The sequence below is a fragment of the Thamnophis sirtalis genome, unplaced genomic scaffold, assembly GCF_051295495.1.
Source record: "Thamnophis sirtalis isolate CommonGarterSnake01/CBP01778 unplaced genomic scaffold, rThaSir2_p1.2 scaffold_10, whole genome shotgun sequence".
Classification (NCBI taxonomy): Eukaryota; Metazoa; Chordata; class Lepidosauria; order Squamata; family Natricidae; genus Thamnophis; species Thamnophis sirtalis.
Window position 1 is genome coordinate 46,849,405 of NW_028261390.1, and position 18,162 is coordinate 46,867,566.

At 38.0% G+C, this 18,162-nt stretch overlaps 1 protein-coding gene across 7 annotated transcripts in view; it reads right to left on the minus strand.

The window, feature by feature from the left end:
- Positions 1-11,137: 11,137 nt before the first annotated feature.
- Positions 11,138-18,162, minus strand: part of STOX2 (storkhead box 2) — a 180,463-nt gene continuing 173,438 nt past the window's right edge. For all 7 annotated transcript variants that reach the window (XM_087724536.1, XM_087724537.1, XM_087724538.1 and 4 more), the window contains one exon: positions 11,138-17,941. In XM_087724536.1, the coding sequence (XP_087580662.1) occupies positions 17,746-17,941 (196 nt within the window). In that variant the 3' untranslated portion in view covers positions 11,138-17,745. The remainder of the gene's footprint in view (positions 17,942-18,162) is intronic.

Sequence of the window (18,162 nt, forward strand, 5' to 3'; positions counted from 1 at the left end):
ATTTCCCAAGCTTGCTAAAACACTGGCAGTTTTTAAGAAAAGATTGGACAGTCACTTGTCTGAAATGGTATGGGGTTTCCTGCTTGAGCAGGGCGTTAGACTAGAACAGTGATGGCTAACCTTTTTCTAAAGGTATGTGAAAACTGCGTGTGTGCACGCTATTGCACGCACACACATACCCACCCACCTGTGCATGAAACCCCCCCTGTGCATGCACGAGCGACCCTCCCTTCCATGTGGGGGGGAGTTTCACCCTCCCCAGGCTCCGACAGTTTTTCTGAAGTGTGGGGAGGGGGGGAAATGGTCTTCCTCGGCCCTCTGGAAGGTCAAAAATTAGTTGAGAGCTGCCATGCCAGCAAATATGGCTCTGCATGACACCTGTGGCCCACGTGCCATAGTTCACAGGACTAGAAGATCTCCAAGTTCACTCCAACTCTGTTATCCTGTTATTCCGCCATGGTGGCATTCCTATTATGCCGAGATGAAGGACTTTGCTGCCAGAAATTTATAAAAACTGGTGAATCTTTGAGGGTACTAGGATATTTTACAAAAGTCAGAGTCACTGATTGTGGTAATCCCTTTTATGGACATGGAGGGCAGTCCTTTGAGAGTATTCCCTTTCTTTAGCATTATGACATCAGGATTTCTCCATGATTTTTTTTTTGGGGGGGGGGGTTCCGGATGATGAAAAAAGCTAGAGTGCAAATGGGGTAAGACTCATTTTGAAACCGATTAGACATAACATAGTACAGTATATTCAGTCATGCTTAGTAAGTGCCAACGAAGGCTCTAAAGCAGCCTTCCTTTTTATGCAGGCCAAGAACGTACTGTCATTTCCTCCAGAAAACACTTAAGAGAGCTGCTGTGACAGATGTGCAAGACATTTTGAGAACAAAATTACAAATCTTCATGATGACTCATACAAAGAATAAGCGCTCAGAAGATGGGAAGGGATTTGTCCATCCCTGAAAAAGCTTATCTGGTTCCAGGGGATTTGGTCAGCTGTTATTGTACCATGATGGTATTCTTATTGATAAAATGCCAGTGTGATCTGGGATTGGAGACATTATATCAGAGTGCTTTTTCTTGCCTCTCCCTTCGTGCAATATTTCTCTTATAGATGTTGGATTTTTTGTTTGAGTATAAGAAAAAGAGAATAATAATAACAGTAAATAACACAGGCAAAAATTCAACTTAGCTATATTCATAGCACTATCTCCCTTTATTATCTAACTAAGAGCTCCCTCTTCTGGATTTATAGGACTGTACTTCTATGTATAAAGTTAAATATAAACACTCATTTTTGATAGAAGCAATCTGAAAATTAGTCTTATTTACAATAACTCCTATTCAACTTTTATATTTGCATAGTTGAAGTTAGAACATATTTCTAAACATATTGGAAAATTGAAATCTAATCTAAGATCACCTGTTCCACCTATTTATAGCAAAACCAGGAAATTATGAGAGATTTAGAGCACAATGTATCTTAGTGCATATTCTTTTCCTTTTAAACTGTATTATCTGTAAATGAATATGGAAGAGAAAAGAGGACAGCATTGTTAAACTGTAAGCAATGTCATTGCAAGATTAAGCAAAAGTAACGGGAATGTCAAGTCCTACTGGCTTATTGTATTACTTAAAAATATTTTGATGATCTGTTTCAGAGCTTTTGTAAATAAAACTAATAAAAAGAGATCCAGGTTTTTTCATTCAGCAATTTTCAGTTTCTTGAATTAAAAAAAAAGGTACAAGTAGATCATTTGAGTCTAATCCATTTTCTAACTTGTAATTTCCATAGGGAAATTTTGTCATAGGTATCTTGAGAGGCAATTTAGTGTAATGATTAAAGGAACTAGGCTAGAAACTAGATGTCTCTGAGTTTTACCCTTGACTTAGGCACAAAAACCAACTGGGTGATTTTGGGTTGATCACTCTGTCTCTGTCCTAGGAAAAAGGCAAGGGCAAGCCACATATAAAAATATTGCAAAGAAAACTGTATAGTTTTGTTCATATTGTTGTCAGGATTCAAGACAGACTTGAAGGCACCAGAACCAATAAAAAAATCTCCATACCTCATTGAATCTTAGCCAAAAGGCCAAGATGGATACAACATAATGAATTTTTAAACTTATGTTTGGTCTATGACTGTATTTTAATAAACCAAAACTAAAAAAAAGTATCTTCTGCCATGTCTGATAATCTCAACTAAGAAGATAATTATTTGATTGAATCCAGATGCTGCTCTACAGTTCCCAACGTTCAAAACCAGGGATTAGGAATGCAAACGGCTTAAAATTGAAAATACATATTTCCCATGGAATGGAATAGTCTGATAAAACAGCTCTTTTCCTTGTCTTGCTAGCTGAAATTAATTAAAAGAAGCAGTTGGGAAAGCACTGTAGGATGAGACTAGGACCATAACAGTTACTTAAATCAGTGTTTTTCAACCACTGTGCTGCGGCACACTAGTGTGCCGTGACATAGTGTAAGGTGTGCCGTGGGAAAAACACCCGCCGGGTGTTTTTGCCTCAGGACATCTCTGTGTCCACAGTTCCCTCTAAGGTGCGCGGCTGCGCGGCCGCGCATGTGGCAAGAAAACACCGTGCAGCCGTTTCAAACTGCGCGTAGTGATTTCTGCCACAGGCTCCCAAAGCTGAGGGGAATAGCTGCTGCTGCCTCCTCCTCCTCCAACAGCACTGCCGGATTTGCCGCCAATGCTGCAGCCAAGGTGAAGCCTCCAAAGCTCCCGCATTTAAGTCTTAAATGACAGTTTGGAGGTTTTTCACCAGTAGCTCAAGTATATCAGCTATACCCATGGTGTTAGAAAGGAAAGTTCCTGAGCATTCATCCATGTCCCTTAAAGTGAAACTGGGGTCACCACTTCCTGTAGACTCTAACGCTCAATGCAGGTCATGGCATACAGAGAGATATAGAAGTGGCTTTGATTTATTGTATATCCAAAGTTCTAAGCTACAGTGGAAATTTTCAGTTGATTGTTACTTTTAGCCCAGTCCAGCCCCTTATAGCCAATCAGTTTAGTTTATATAAGGCCTGATCCCCCACTAATACACTCTAAATTCCAACCCACATGATGAACATGTGCTCAAATGCAGTTTGCCATATATGCAATGAAACCTATAGTAGAGAGAAGAATGTGGGCATGAATTTACATGTGTATCTGAGGGTATTCATGTTTGATTGCAGATTACAAAATAGGAATAGCACACTATGCATACCCAAGCACTGAAAAGCCCTCCCCCACTATACTTAACTCTTCTAAAATTGGAAAACTATAACAGGGTTAATTGAACTGTGGCAAAATAATATTAAGTGGAAAATGGTCAAAACAATCATGGCAATACCAAAGATCTGCAAATAAAAATAGATGGTCACTGTCTTGATTTTTTTGTTGGCTGCATCCTGCAGACACTCTTCATAAATAGGAATTAAAAGTCAAGAAAGTAATAACAATTGCGGGTTGTTTTGTTCCATGTGTATGCAGTTCTTTCACCAAATGCAATACAGGCATAAAGGTAGCATACACATATGGGCAAATAATAACATTTGTCTATTGAATGGGAAGCAATCTCAGAAAGATTTAAACCACAAGTTGTAAAAGGGCCATAGTTGCCCACCTCTGTTTTAAAGGATATAATGGACATTAGAGAAGAGCAAAAGCTGACAGAGCAACAGAAATATGGACCCAGGGCATTGTGTGGATTGCTGCTTCTCTGGAATTAGCTCCTAATTTCTTCTGTATCTTAAAAACATTTTAACAAAGGCCGTTGACAATCATTTTGGCACTCTAAAACAAGGAAAATAGCAAATAAAACTAGTTCAGCACTTGGAGGAGGCCCAGGAAAGTTTTGCAGCCTATATTACATAGTATTAAATGTTTAATTTCCACTTTGCTCACTTTTGGAAGTAACAATGCCTGGGAGAGAGGGCAGAGCAAGAGTTCAGCCCAGGCTGTTAATATAAGCAGGAAAATTAAGTCAAAAACTTTAGTGGTTGTTTTATTGGTAATGTGAAACTGATTGAAAGGGTTAAGATCAGATTTCCTGGTAAAATAAAGCAAGAGGAAATGAGACATGTGGGTTTTCTTTTTTGGAGGGGAGGGCTTATAAAACTGATCAGAACTAGAAGAATTAAGACTGAATTGCTTGATAATTTCCAGAGAAATTTACTATCATAGTCTTCTTCCATGCCCTGAGAGTTACTTATCCTCAACTGGTATTTTTCTTGAGGGAAGAATTTTATAAGCAGAATATTTTCATCTTTATATATTAATGTACATTTACTGTGTTTTTTCTGTATTGTTTACTGTAAGAGGAAAACTTTTGATTTGTGTTAGCTGTGATATTTTGGAATAGGATGTATGAAAATGGAGGAAGGGAGAGAAGAGAAAAATATTTCAAGGGAAAAAATGAGAATAAAGAAGCAAACTGTAAGAAACTCCATTATCTCCACACTTTTTGATTTCTATCCAAAACATTGATGCAAGGGCAGTAATTCTTCCATTGTACTTTAAAGTGTGTGGTCAAAGAAAGAAAACCCCACATCTTTCCTCTAAGCCAGTGGTAGTCAACCTGGTCCTTACCGCCCACCAATGGGCATTCCAGCTTTCATGGTGGGCGGTAAGGGTTTGCTGTAACTCTGCTTTATAAATTTAATAAAGTAAAGTTACTTCCCTACTTTATAAATCACCATTACTGTGGAACCGGTGGGCGGTTAGAAAATGTTACTACTAACAGAGATACAAAAGTGGGCGGTAGGTATAAAAAGGTTGACTATCCCTGCTCTAAGCAATCGATAATCTAAATTTAGGACTGTGAGAAATTTAATACAAAAAGTGAAAAAGGAGCATTACAAAAAATTGTGGAGAGGAAAAGGCAAGACAAGGCTAGGAGAATAAGGAATGAATTTGAATAAATGCAAGAAGAAGAGTTTTTGATTGGCAAGAAAAGCTGTTCTAAGCCAAATTTTTTGGAGTGGGGGCAACTTGCAAGAAGAGAAGCAAGAACATTTGGCAAGTCTGGATGCATCCAGAGAATTGTTATTTAGAATAAAGATCCTTGGTTATTAGTAGAGCTGATGATCTAAGGTCAATCCATATAAAAGCAACATTTTTATGTGAAAGAACGTTGGTCCTTACCTGAATGTTTCTTTTTGATAGGTGAGAGGGAGGGGCGACTCCTGGGATATTTTCACAGCCAGATTGGTCCAAAGACTGAGAGAAATCTTTTTAACCTCCTCCTTTCCCTGTGGCTCCCAGTTCTTTGAAGTCACATGACCAGAGCAAGCTGCCAAGAAAACAACATGGGAAAACCACCCCCCTGCCCCTCACCCCGACTGACTATTACCTACATCTAACTGGGGCGGGATGTCGCCTCTCCCTCTTGCTTACCGAAAAGAAACGTTCAGGCAACATTCTTTTTCCGGTAGGCTCAAGGCAGGGGCGACTCCTGGGATGTACCCAAGCTCAGTCCCAGGGGGGAAATTAAGATTTTTGGGGGGAGGGGCGGTTGCTACGTGTTGTAGTACCCTCCACCCAAAGGACACCACAGCCGATGCGAAGGCATCCAGCCGGTAGTGGCGGATGAACGGAGTCGAGGACGATCAAGTGGCCTCCCAACAAATGTCTTCGAAAGGAGCCATCGTGGCCCACACTGCTGTAGTAGTGGCACTCCGTGTGGAGTGGGCTGTGATCCCCGAGGACTCGTAGGCCGTAGAAATGGCCTGTCACAACCACCTGCCAATGGTTGCAGAGGAAACTCTGGCCCCCAAGGAGCCAGGCTGAAATGAAATAAAGAGGACCTCAGACCTACGGAAGGAAGATGTGTGTCAGAGATAAATGTGCAAAGCATGACGAACGTCCAGCCAGTGCCAAAGGCGCTCCCTCTCATTAGAGGGAGCCAGACAGAAATTGGGAAGGATGACCTCCTGCGCCCGGTGGAAAGGCAAATTGACCTTAGGGGGAAAGGTAGGGTCCAATCGTAGGACCACTCTATCCTGGTGAAACTGACAGAGGTCGTCCTTAGATGACAGATCCCCCAACTCGGAAATGCGCCTGGCAGAAGTCACGGCTACAAGGAATGCCACCTTGAGGGATAGGAACCTAAGGTGGACAGTGCACAAGGGCTCAAAGGGAGTCCCTGTCAAGGCCCTAAGAACAAGGGGTAGGTCCCAAGTTGGGAACCTATGGATGGGAGGAGGCCATAAATTAGCGGCTCCCCTCAGAAATCTCTTGACTAGGGAATGGTGGGCTAGAGACAAATGATAATCCCCTGGCAGAACTGAGGCCAGGGCGGCTACCTGACGCCTCAAGGTGTTGTGAGAGAGACCCCCACCCAGAGCTTTCTGGAGGAAGTCCAGAATTTGAGTGACCGAAGCCTTGGTTGGACAAATCCTGAGTGGGCTGTACCACTTAACAAACGCCGCCCACGGTAGGGGGAAATCCTCATTTTCCCTTCTGTTGAATTAGGCACTGTGGCAGGTGATATCTTAGGCTTAAAAGCCTGTCATAATTTATGGGTATCATCTTAGGTGACCCACATGCAGCATTCTGATGAATAAAATCCTTTAATACAGTGTTTCTCAACCTTAGCAACTTGAAGATGTCCGGACTTCAACTCCCAGAATTCCCCAGCCAGCAAATGCTGGCTGGGGAATTCTGGAAGTTGAAGTCCGGACATCTTCAAGTTGCCAAGGTTGAGAAACACTGCTTTAATAGATGAACATATTTTAACTGTGTACAAAGGAGATACTATTTGTGTCATATTCTTTCTGCCTGACTCTAGGATTTAAAACTGAATACCGTTTTTCCTCCTTCTGTTTATGCTTCATGTGTTGCTTTGAATGCTCTAAAAAAGAACTTTCTGAACAGTTAGTTCTTCCTTTCCTTCAACAGAGATGCTGCTATCAACACTCTTTGCCTCACAGTCTATTTTTGCATTCACATATTTTTCACTTTTTTGTAGTTGCTTCTGTTTTTCCCCTTGGTATTAAATTGTTACTTTCTGAACTTGAACACTTTAGCCATGTCTTATTTTTTTCTTTTCACTTAAATCAGTATGTCATTCTTTTCTCTTTTTTGCTTGTTCTCTGCCATTTTTATTTATTGTTTTGGTACAAGTCAGTCTTGATTCCTGCCTATGGCACACTACTGTTTTTCTTCCAAATGGTTCAGATCCTGGTTTGTAGTTTAACCCTTTGTCACAAAATTGCTATTTTTTTCAGATTACTTGCTATTCTTAGCTGTCACTCATTTTGTTTGCCCTCAATTGAAACGAATGAATTTTTTAATGTGCCCACACTAATTTGCTAACACTCCCTCCCTGTTCTGTCCCAAAATGCAGCTATCCAACAATGCTTCCCCAACAGGCAAATGAAAACCAGAGCCAAAATTGAGTGAAGAGTGAAATAAACTTGAAAGCCAAACTATCAATCAGATGCAGTAGTCAGCTATTCCCCAGTTTCAGGGAACTGCAAGATGGAATAGCACAAGTGCACGCAACCCCCACTGCCAAGGGGCCTGGCAGCTAAAACCAACAAGAAGGAGTTACTATGGCAGAATTACTGACCCTCCTTCATTCGAGCAATTTCACAATCTGCCCTGTCTTTCTCTTTGTCTAGAGTTCTTAAATTCTTTAATGTGCTTTCAAGTCATACTGAAAGCCCCCAATCTTTTGGGAAGTGGTTTGCTCAAGTGTTCCCAGATGTGCTTTTATTAAACAGACATATTCAGTGTAACTAGAGTGAAAAGCTTCTTGCATATGGCTATTAGCTTTGGAAGGCAGGGAAGTTTCCTGTTCAGCAAGAATAAAACACAAATCCCTTTAGAAAATGCTGCCCTTCCTACTTTCATTATTATCCTGCTGCACTCCCCCCTCCATCAGCCAAGAGGCAACCTACCAATTAATAACGTGCTCAAATGCCATAGATTGAAGACTGGGGGGGGGGATCTGACTTCACCATATGGGGCATTCTGGAAAAGTCCCATCAGGGTGATGGATTCCTGAACAACTTTGCAACATTCTGCTGGATGTCCAATATTAGCATTTCCATAATTATAGGCAATGACTCTAGAGAAGTGATGGCAAACCTTTCCAGACCAAGTGCCCAAAGCACGTGCGTGCACGCACAAATGCGTGTGTACACCCCCAAGCCCCCCCAAATGCAATGCACATGCGGCCCTTGTGCATGCATCCCACCCCCTGCACAGCCCCCCATGTGTGAGGCCCCCCCAAACATGCCCTGCCTACTGTGCATGCATTTAAGAGACCCAAAGACCAGCTGGCCGGCGGGAGGTGCTTGTGCATGCGTGGGAGAGCTGAACCGGAGCGAAAACTCGTGTGTCATCAGAGACGGCGCTGCGTGCCACCTCTGGCACACGTGACATAGGTTCGCCATCAGGGTCCTAGAGTTTCTCAGATGATGACCCTAAGGAACCTATCTTGGCTACAGACTTCAATGGTAGCAGGGAGAGTCATAAGAGTCATATGACTCTGCAGATTCTGACCTATGTAATGCAGTGTTATCATTGTGTCAAGGAGGCAAAACACAAAGGTTCAGGATTGTAACGTGACTCTTGGGAGAAATGGCTTTTTGGTAGTAAAACTCATGTAGAAACAGTGATAGAGTGAATTGAAGAAGAAATTAAATGCCTGAAATTTAAAGTGCAACACAGGAAACTAATAAAAATAACCTCTTTTATGGGGCTCTCTCATTCTCTACTAATCTGCCTGGAATTCTGCTCCACTCAAGAAAGGTACTAGTATAATGACTTTTACATCATAAGCTGTTCTCTGCCTCCAACCTTATGGACCTATGGTTTTGTCACTTGAACCTTGAAATGAACGCAAATTCTTCCTGCTGTAGCTTCCTCTGCACCCATGTCACCTAAAGTCCCGTTGACAGGCATCCTTACCATAACCTGCTTAAACTATATTTGAAATCACCCTTTCTGCCAATATCACCAGTGATCACTGACAGAAGGCTTAGAATGCATAATAAAGCTCACTAAAGTGGCAGAAAAGTACAGAGTTCAGTACTAAAAATCTTTTAAATAGCATGTTCATCTGAAATACAGTATGACAAATTTCTATCATTCCCCAGAACAGAGTCAGACCATAAGGCCTCCTTTTTCTATTATAACAGTGGTTCCCAAACTTGGCAACTTTAAGACTTGTGGACTTCAACTTCCAGAATTCTCCAGCCAGCTCTGAATTCTGGAAGTTGAAGTCCACAAGTCGTAAAGTTGCCAAGTTTGGGAACCACTGTATTATAATGTTGACACATTAATTATGTTTGATTCCTTGAGCTATTGTTTACCATGTAATTCCAATCTATTCCATCAGTTTTTTTTTCATTAGTGGTAATTAAATGAATAATATGTTCTTCCAGCATGTAATCTGACTCTCAAAAAGGTGAAATAATAGTCCTATAGCCAGTTACATGGCTAATCATTGAACTCAATGGAACTTTTTTTCTCAGTAGAATATATAGATTTGCACTAGTACTGGAGGAAATAAAAACACAGAATAAAAAGGTGAAAATGAGTCTATTTGGACATTTAAGGAGCGGTTTTATGCATTTCAATATCCCTGCAGAGAATTTCTGGATTGAGACAGCACAGCTGTCTGCATGAGAGCTCAGGTCTCAGGAAGTGAATTGTAGAGTGAAAAGCTAATAAAGCTGGAAGCCTGGGAGAGAACATCTGGTACGTTTGAGGCGGTAGAACATGAGTTCCCTTGAGCCAATCAACAACTTTGCTGGTAATTTTTCAAGCAAGTCATGTATGTCATTTAGGCCCCCCAAGACCCGGAAAGTCACAAATTGCAAAAATAGTTTTGTCCATGAGATTATACTACATTATATAGCCTTTGTGCCCCACAAACACTGGTTGTTCTTTCTTTCCAAGAAAGAGAGCTGAACAAGGTAAATGTAGGGTTTGGTGATTTTTTGATAGTTTAGCACTTGAGAGAAATGTACAATTAAAGCAATATTTTGGCATAAAGGTGTGCAGAGATGCCAAAATGATTTCACCCCAAAATAATCCTGCACAGTGGCATGCAAACCAGATTGAATTCTAACCACTGTAAATTCCAAATATACTATTTTGAATTCAAAACAGCCTGTCTTGCATTTGAGCACAGCCGTTTCGATTATTTTAGAAAGTGTTCTGAAACATCTGTTTTGTTTCAAAACAATCCCACAATGATCCAAACAGTCCTTTCCCAATACAAAACAGCTGTTTTAAAGTCAAAACAATGGTTTCAAACTCAAAACTGGACAATTCAAACTGTTTTGCATGCTTCAGTTCCTGCATACCTATCTTTTTACTAAATGCTTAATTTTTAGAAAAATGCTAGTTTTAATAATAAACTATTACATATCAGGTATGAAAAAATACCTCTTTCCAGAATCCTGCAGTGAAGGGTCAGATATGTGATTCTTGTCAAACAAATATAGCAATCCAACAGATGACTAAATTATACAGTTCAACTGTTTTGCATTAGGCAAGTTAAAATATATTCTTAGGTTCAAATTCCACATGACCATGAAGCTTTCTTGATGCTTGACCAGCTACCAACTCTCAACCTAACTAAAAGGAGTGTTGCCACAGTAAAATGATGCTTAGTTGCCTTGAGGTCCTTGGAGAAGAAGTAGGTATAAATGAAAGAAAGCTTTTCTTCACTAAAGGAAGACTTCATAAGTATTCTCAAACTGATCTTTCAATATATGATGTCTTCTGAAAGATCTGTGAGAAAATTATATTTCAATTATTATAATCAAGTTTTAAAGATAATGATGTAAGGAGAATTCATACCTCAATGGCCAAACGAAGTTTCAACCACATCATTAAGGAATCATGATGGGAAAGTCTGCTTATTTTTTCTTCCTAAGGAGGAAGACAACTAACTGCTAGTTGGGAAGAGACAGCATTTAGCAAAATAAATTAATTATTAGATGCCATAAGGCTTAATTTTTTAAAAAAAAAATTCTAACACACAAAAAAGTATAACATTCACATGATAAAATGAGTTGAAAACACAGAACAAAATTGTATGCACATTTTCCTTACAGCACTGGAATTTGCAAAATAAAATAAAAAAGGCTTGAAAACACAACATATAACCAAATGTTATTTAATATTTTAAAAAGTAACACAATCCAAAATGGATATTTCACACAACACTACATAAACAACATGAACACAGTATTACCATATGAAGGGACTTTCAAATATAGACTTACAAAAATCCCTGTCCTTTTTTTAAGTTATTTTACTAAGCATGACAAGTTATCATCATTTACAATATGGTACACTGACACAATAAAAACCATGTCACAAATGTGCTGTTATAAATCAGTAACGTTAAGGGAAGACATTTCATGAACTGTAATTATTTCATATGAAATTCTGTACAATATAAACAGAACATCCAGCTTGGATGACCTTTACAGCAACCAGAGACCAAGTAATTTTAATATTTCTTTTTCAGTGCAAACACATTTGTACAAGGCTGTCTTGGTTGCAAAACTCCCTTCTAGCATACAGTAAGTCCCACTTGCATTTATTTACTCATTTAAACCTAATGCAACAGTCACATTCAGTCACTCACAGAAGGTTACCTGCAGAATTATGAACCCTTAAATGGAAAGTCTTTTGATGACATATAAGTTACTCATTGGGCCCTATTGAGATCTTTCATGGTCACAGGCAGGTGTTTGATGTCTATCCATTTTAACAGCATTGTAACTTGAAAATCAGAGTACTGTTACAGATGATTATCAACTAGCATCAAGGGGTGTGTGTGGGTTTCTCACAGAGAGAAGAGCAATTTGTCTAGAATACCTTTTATGATCCAGAACTCAAAGTGGAGGCACTCTGGTGAGTTTATGAAGTGTTTGTGTATCATATACTTGACATGATAGGAGCTTGCAGGCCCAAATTATGAAATACAATAGCTCTATATGTATTTCTCCAATAAAATTAAATCTCAATGACTCTATTCAAATTATACCTATCCAACATATAGAAGTCACTACTGTTCTATACTGCTGCATAAGCTAGTAATACATTACACTTCTCTGAAGTGTTGAGTGTAGCCTTTGCTTCAGTCACATGTTAGAAGAGGCACCGTATTTTGTTTTATCCATGGCTCACAGAAGCCTGAATTGTCCTGCTAATTTTGCCATCATGCTATGCAGCAGGTCTGTTTTTCAATCTGTCTCTGCACCTAAAATGGGGGATCAGCAGTTTTCCTAATTATCACCTGATGTTTAAACTCTGTCTTTGCGGCTCTAAGAAAGACTGCAATATTATGAGCAAAAAACTGTAGTACAATATACTTAGTTCCACACATTACTTAACCCCCACATTTGTCTTACACTTTGTGTACTAAATGCATATCATACAAACATTTTATGCATTCATCTTGAGCTGAGCTGAAACCATTATTATGACATTAATGGTTCTATTCCAGTAATATTATCTTTAAAACAAACAAAAATATTCAAGCCATTTTAAGAACGCAAAGTCTATGTATATTCTATCATTTCAATTAAAGTAAACATGATTTGCACCAATGAACATGAAAGCAGATTTGGAATGACAGCATGTAACAATATCATGAGATATCTTACTAGCCTTCCTTTGATCCCAAATCCAGTGATAGCACCTCGTATAGAAATCTGCAGCAGAGAAAGGCTTAAAATGTCAGCTGTATGGAGAGTAAACCTCCAGTAGCTGGTTTGTGTGCTTTCAAAGAGGCTGTGACCATTTCTTGGTAGGTAATCCAAGAATGTCTAAGTTCTCAAAAAGGGCAGATCAGGGATGGTCAATTTGGAAGTACCACAGACCTTGAAAAAAAAAAGTTTACAATAATTATCTGAATGCTTAGGATCGAAAGGGTAATTTCTTTTCTTTTTCAAAAGCCAGACCACAAAAAGAAAGTTTTTCTATTTTATAATATCACTTGCATAGAGGAGCAGAAAGAAGTATAAACTACAACAAACTATATTAATGAATTTGGCGACTTCCTGTTAAGGTAAGTCCCGCATAAAATATATTTAATTTTTTTCCTTGCTTGCATTGACTTTTTTTTCTTTTTTGTCAATGGGAACGGCTCTGTTGTTGGAAGTCAGACATTATGGCACTCTGGTAAGAGCTAGTGCAAGGCTTCATAGTAGTTTCTTTTCTTCAATAACTTTAAATGAATGCTGCTGTATTAATACTGATCTTATTTTAAACATTTATTATAAGCAGCCAGGCAAAGATCCTCTGATGTACAATAAATTCAGGTCAGATGGCAGCACCCTTACTTGATAAATTTGTGAACCTAAGAACACTTACTTAAAAGCAAGTCAATGTATTTCAGTGGAGTTTGGACTTGTGAAGTCAAGGCACAATATCAGTGCAACCTATAACCACTACTTCATGACCTACTCTTTTTATTAAATCATTCACTACCTCCCAAAATAGAAGTAGCTGCCATTTCTTATGGACAGCTAATGCTGGTGATTTACTGAGAGTAAGAATGCTGTTTAATTACACAACTTTTATATTTACCTAGTTATTATATTCAGGGAGGACTGTTGTCATTGTGTTCATGACCGCACCATACAGCTTGAATTCTGGGAAGTGGCATCTTCTGCATTTCAATAAGGGAGATTAATCCCTTCACCTTTGGAGGGTGGATTAGTTCTTGATTTCTAGATGGATCTGCATAGGGTTGTCATTAGGAAAGGTCTAGTTGCGGTTCTCCTTTCAGGTGAACAAAGGAGCACAGGAGCAAACTAGCATTCAGATTGCAGCTGCAGAATCTGGATATCTTTGCTGTATGTTTCAGGCACACTCTATCCATGGCCATGAATATAATAAATACTATTTTACTTTTTAACATCTTAAAATATTCTGAAAATATGTTCCTCCAATTATCTTTTTAAAAAGCCTGCATTGAAGTGAAAAATCCAACCTGTATATCTAGCACATCAGAAGCAATATAGCTGTTGTAAGGCAGCTGCCATTTAAATGCCTCTTGATCCTCCAACTGTCTCTAGATTTTTTAATGTACTTCTTAACTGCTCCTCATTAAAAAAAAAAAGGAAACAACCTGATTATCATTTTAAAATGAAAACCAGGGGTTTCATCTTATATTGTGGCTACATTCCCGATGTCAAAATGTCAAGACATCAGACTACTTATTTCATTGTAAAAAGGACTCAACTTATAATATTTAACCCCCAAGATGCCTAAGATCAAAAACTGAGAAATTTATCACACCCATGGGCAATTAATGTAAGGATGTAAGTTATGGCATGCTTCTGCCCACAAGTGGGGCAGAATAGGGCCCAAAGTGTTCCAATGGAGGCAGTTAAAATAGCCAGTGTGTCTCCTGTTAAGCCCTAAACTGCCAGTCATATTCCAAATACTGTATCTATTAACAGGCTTCTAAATTACAAGCAACACTTGACTTTCTATCAGGTTGACATTTCAACAGAAATGGAAATACAAAGGACAATTTTGATCCTCCCTTTGTTTATCTAAAAGATTCTACAACTTTTTATAAAATCTTGTACTACTAAAGTCAAAAGCCAATTTAACACAGTAACAGGAAATCATGGCAATGAAAAATGACTTCATACACAAGCACCGACACACGAGAGAACATCATGGCCTTTTTTCTTCATAAAGTTTTAAATGCTGCTCTTAACATTACCTTTTTTTAAAATGTTGCTGCATTTCATCAAATTCATGGAGGTAGTTATATGTGTAAAAAAATCTTTTTTTACCATAAAAGTAAAATGTTGTATTATAATAATACATATTCAGTGTGCAAAATGCCGACAGATTTGTGTTGACCCTTTAAAGTCACAACATAGAAATTCAACGCATTCTGGTTTTGTAAACCTTTCAGTTGATATAGTAAAAGGAGGATAATCAACCATGTAATACAAGATCATCGTAATTTTATCACAGGATAACAGTTTATCACTCAACACTCAAGCTCCACTCCTGTGGGTATATATCTATAATCTCAAGATGGGCTTTCCTTAAAAAATAATGCACAATAAGAACATTTCTTTTTGTAACTTCTGTTTATATTACATGTTGCAAGAATTACATTAATGCTAATAAAAAGTCATAAACATACTATTGGCCAATAACCATGCCAACATAGCCAGGACCTTTTTAAAGCTCTTCTTTGGGAACCCTTAAATGTCAACTTAAGATAATCTGTAAATATAACAGTGGTGTGATTTATTTTGCATAACTGCTACAGGTACCCATTTCAATAATTCTCATTTATGAATAAAGTAGTTTCCCATATGGTAGTATCTGCCCCATTTAATACTGTTTTAATTTTTGCTTTTGGCCATAAGTTAAGCAACCTGTTTCTACAATTTTTACTTGGTGAACTAATACATATGATACTATCAGAACATGTTTCAAATTCAAATTATAATGACTATGATAACAGTTTCCCCCCCTCAAAACCTATTTGGAATTTGCATGTATTAAAATACTGCTAATGTTATATGTGTCAGTACTAAGTTCTGTCCAGCAATGCCTTACTGGGTTATTACAACATAGTTTCAAATTCAGAGGAGAGGTGACCAAGGAATCAAGCAGCATAATATTCTTCATTATGTGCAGTGGGCTCTACCTTTCTCTTTGCAGGAAACAGAACTTACACATGATAATAAATAAGGTATCTAGTCCTTCTCCTGTACTGCTTGTTCTAACTGTAGAATGGTTGCAACTCAAAATGAAATGACTCAGGAAGCATGGTGGAACGCTTCCCAACACTGAAGGGAAGAAAGCGGCTCCTGCTTGGTCAGAATTGCTTCTGAACTTCTTCTAGGTTTTTCAATAGGTTCCAAACCCAGTGGAAGTAACTGATCAAAAGGTAAACTGAAACCAAGCAAGTCTGAGATTTATAAAGCTATTTCAAGAAGCACCTGCAAGCTGTTCAAAACCGGTTTCAAAGTGCACCTTCAGAAGACAACACAGAACACAAGTGAAGCTTGAAAAGTTATATTGTCACCAATAGTTGATGAAATACTGCCTTTAATGGTATATTTGATTTTATCACCTGAAGATCAACAAAAGACAAATAGTGTAAATGTCAATGTGCACAACAATTTACACTACTCCTGATCTTACTGAATTTCATAGTTTGACTTGCACCACTATTATGATTGTTTGAAAAACAAATTTTCTGCAATGTGGGATTGCATAAATAACTGAAGCAGAATTTGGCCCTTTATATTATTCAAGTTTACTTCTGAAACTGTAAACTTCTCTAACCATTAATTTAGTATACTTTTTTTTCAAAAATAAATTACTTTGGATTAGCCATTGCAGGACATATTCTTTATAATAAATCAATGCATACAGAACTTCTGTTATTAACTTTATGAATTTTATACGAGAGGTAAATAATGTATTTTATGGACCTAGCTTTTGATAATGAAAAATCTAATTAGATTTCTATGCATCAATTTTTATCACCTCTCATATCAGGAAAGTGATCTCCCTGCATATCAGCAACACTTCTAGATATGTTTAATTTCAATTTCTGTGATTGTTCTTAAACTTAGTATTTCCATACAATGTTTACTTACAAAGAAATATAATTCAATAAAAAGCCTGAAGTTTATTAGTATCTATATCTGTTTTCTACAATGTAAGCTCATTTCAATAGCCTAATTTAGGCACTCTAAAATCTACATAAAATAGAAATATAATATGTCCTTCCATAGAAAGAAATCAACTCTTCAGGCCACTATTATTTGTATTACAAAGAGATTTTTTTAAATAATTGTTCAAATTCTTTCAATATTAGTAATATTTGGGGGGTAATAGCTGGGGTAACACATTAAAGTGATTGCTTAACTTTATTTACTATTTAGTATTTGCTATGTTTGCTACCTCTCCTATCACTTAATGATGTGTCCCAGTCAAAGTTAGTATTTTCTTTACTCATCATCTATTACAAGTATTAAACCCCTCCTTGCAAATATGCAAAATTAAGATATAAGATTTAGGCAAATATCTACTTTTTACTTTAAAAGAACTCAAGTAACATAAAGATAGGTAACTTCTCCATTAGCTCCTACCTCTTCCCACATTTTAAAAACATGACCTCTTTTAACTAACTTTTGCTATGATTTCTTGCAAGATCATGTCATGAAGACTCACAGTGAAAATGACAGATATATAAATAATTCACAGGTAGAGCTGAGGTCTTTCCTAATCTTGTTTGGCATTGTTTGCCTTCAAGGTGACCCTTTAGCTGTTTACTTTCGATGAAGGCTCAGTTTATAAAGCAAAAAAATCACATCTGTGGTAAATAGTTTAATCAGTGGTGGGGGCATCACATATCTGTGGCATTTTTAAATGAAGTTGGCAACTGCATGACATTGAAAATGCAGATTACACTTACAGTGTCTAGACTTTCATATATGTGCTCAGTTACAATAAGTGAAGCAAAAGTGTACATATTGTCCCTATTCTGTTGCTACAGAGCCGCAAAATGTGAAAAGCAATGCCTTGAAATAAAGATTTCTTTGTTGCCCCTAGCCTATCTAGCAGCACAGTTTAAGTTGACACAAAAACTATGCAGTTAAAATGCCTGGTTTATTTTTTCCCTCCAAACACGTAAACATCAATCTCAGTGTCGTAAACTTTGATGTATACGATGAGACAGAAGATGTGAGGCAGAAGCACTATCAAACACTTGTAACAGAAGCTTGCAAGCAATTAGCGGGTTTCTGCAGTTTTTCAGTTTCGCTTGTTGGAGGGTCAGCAGTTGCTCGGAAGCTGAACACTGGACCTACACCACCATGCGCAGGACTGAGAGCTGGATTTTGGCGTCTGTTGCTTTCAACAATGCTTGAAGTATTGGAAGCTAAGCTCTCACGGGTACTAAAGAAAGAGAAAAAATAATTATCAATGTAACCTATGTACATATCCATGAGCCGGCCACAAGGAAAAAAAACAAAGTGCCATCAAAAGAACCTTCTGGGTCTGATTATAAATAGATGCTATTCTGTGCATTCTGTAAATTCCAACCCAGGTAATATAAAATACATATTTTATACTTATTTTTTAAGGAAAACCATGCTTTAGTCCACCATGTGTATAAA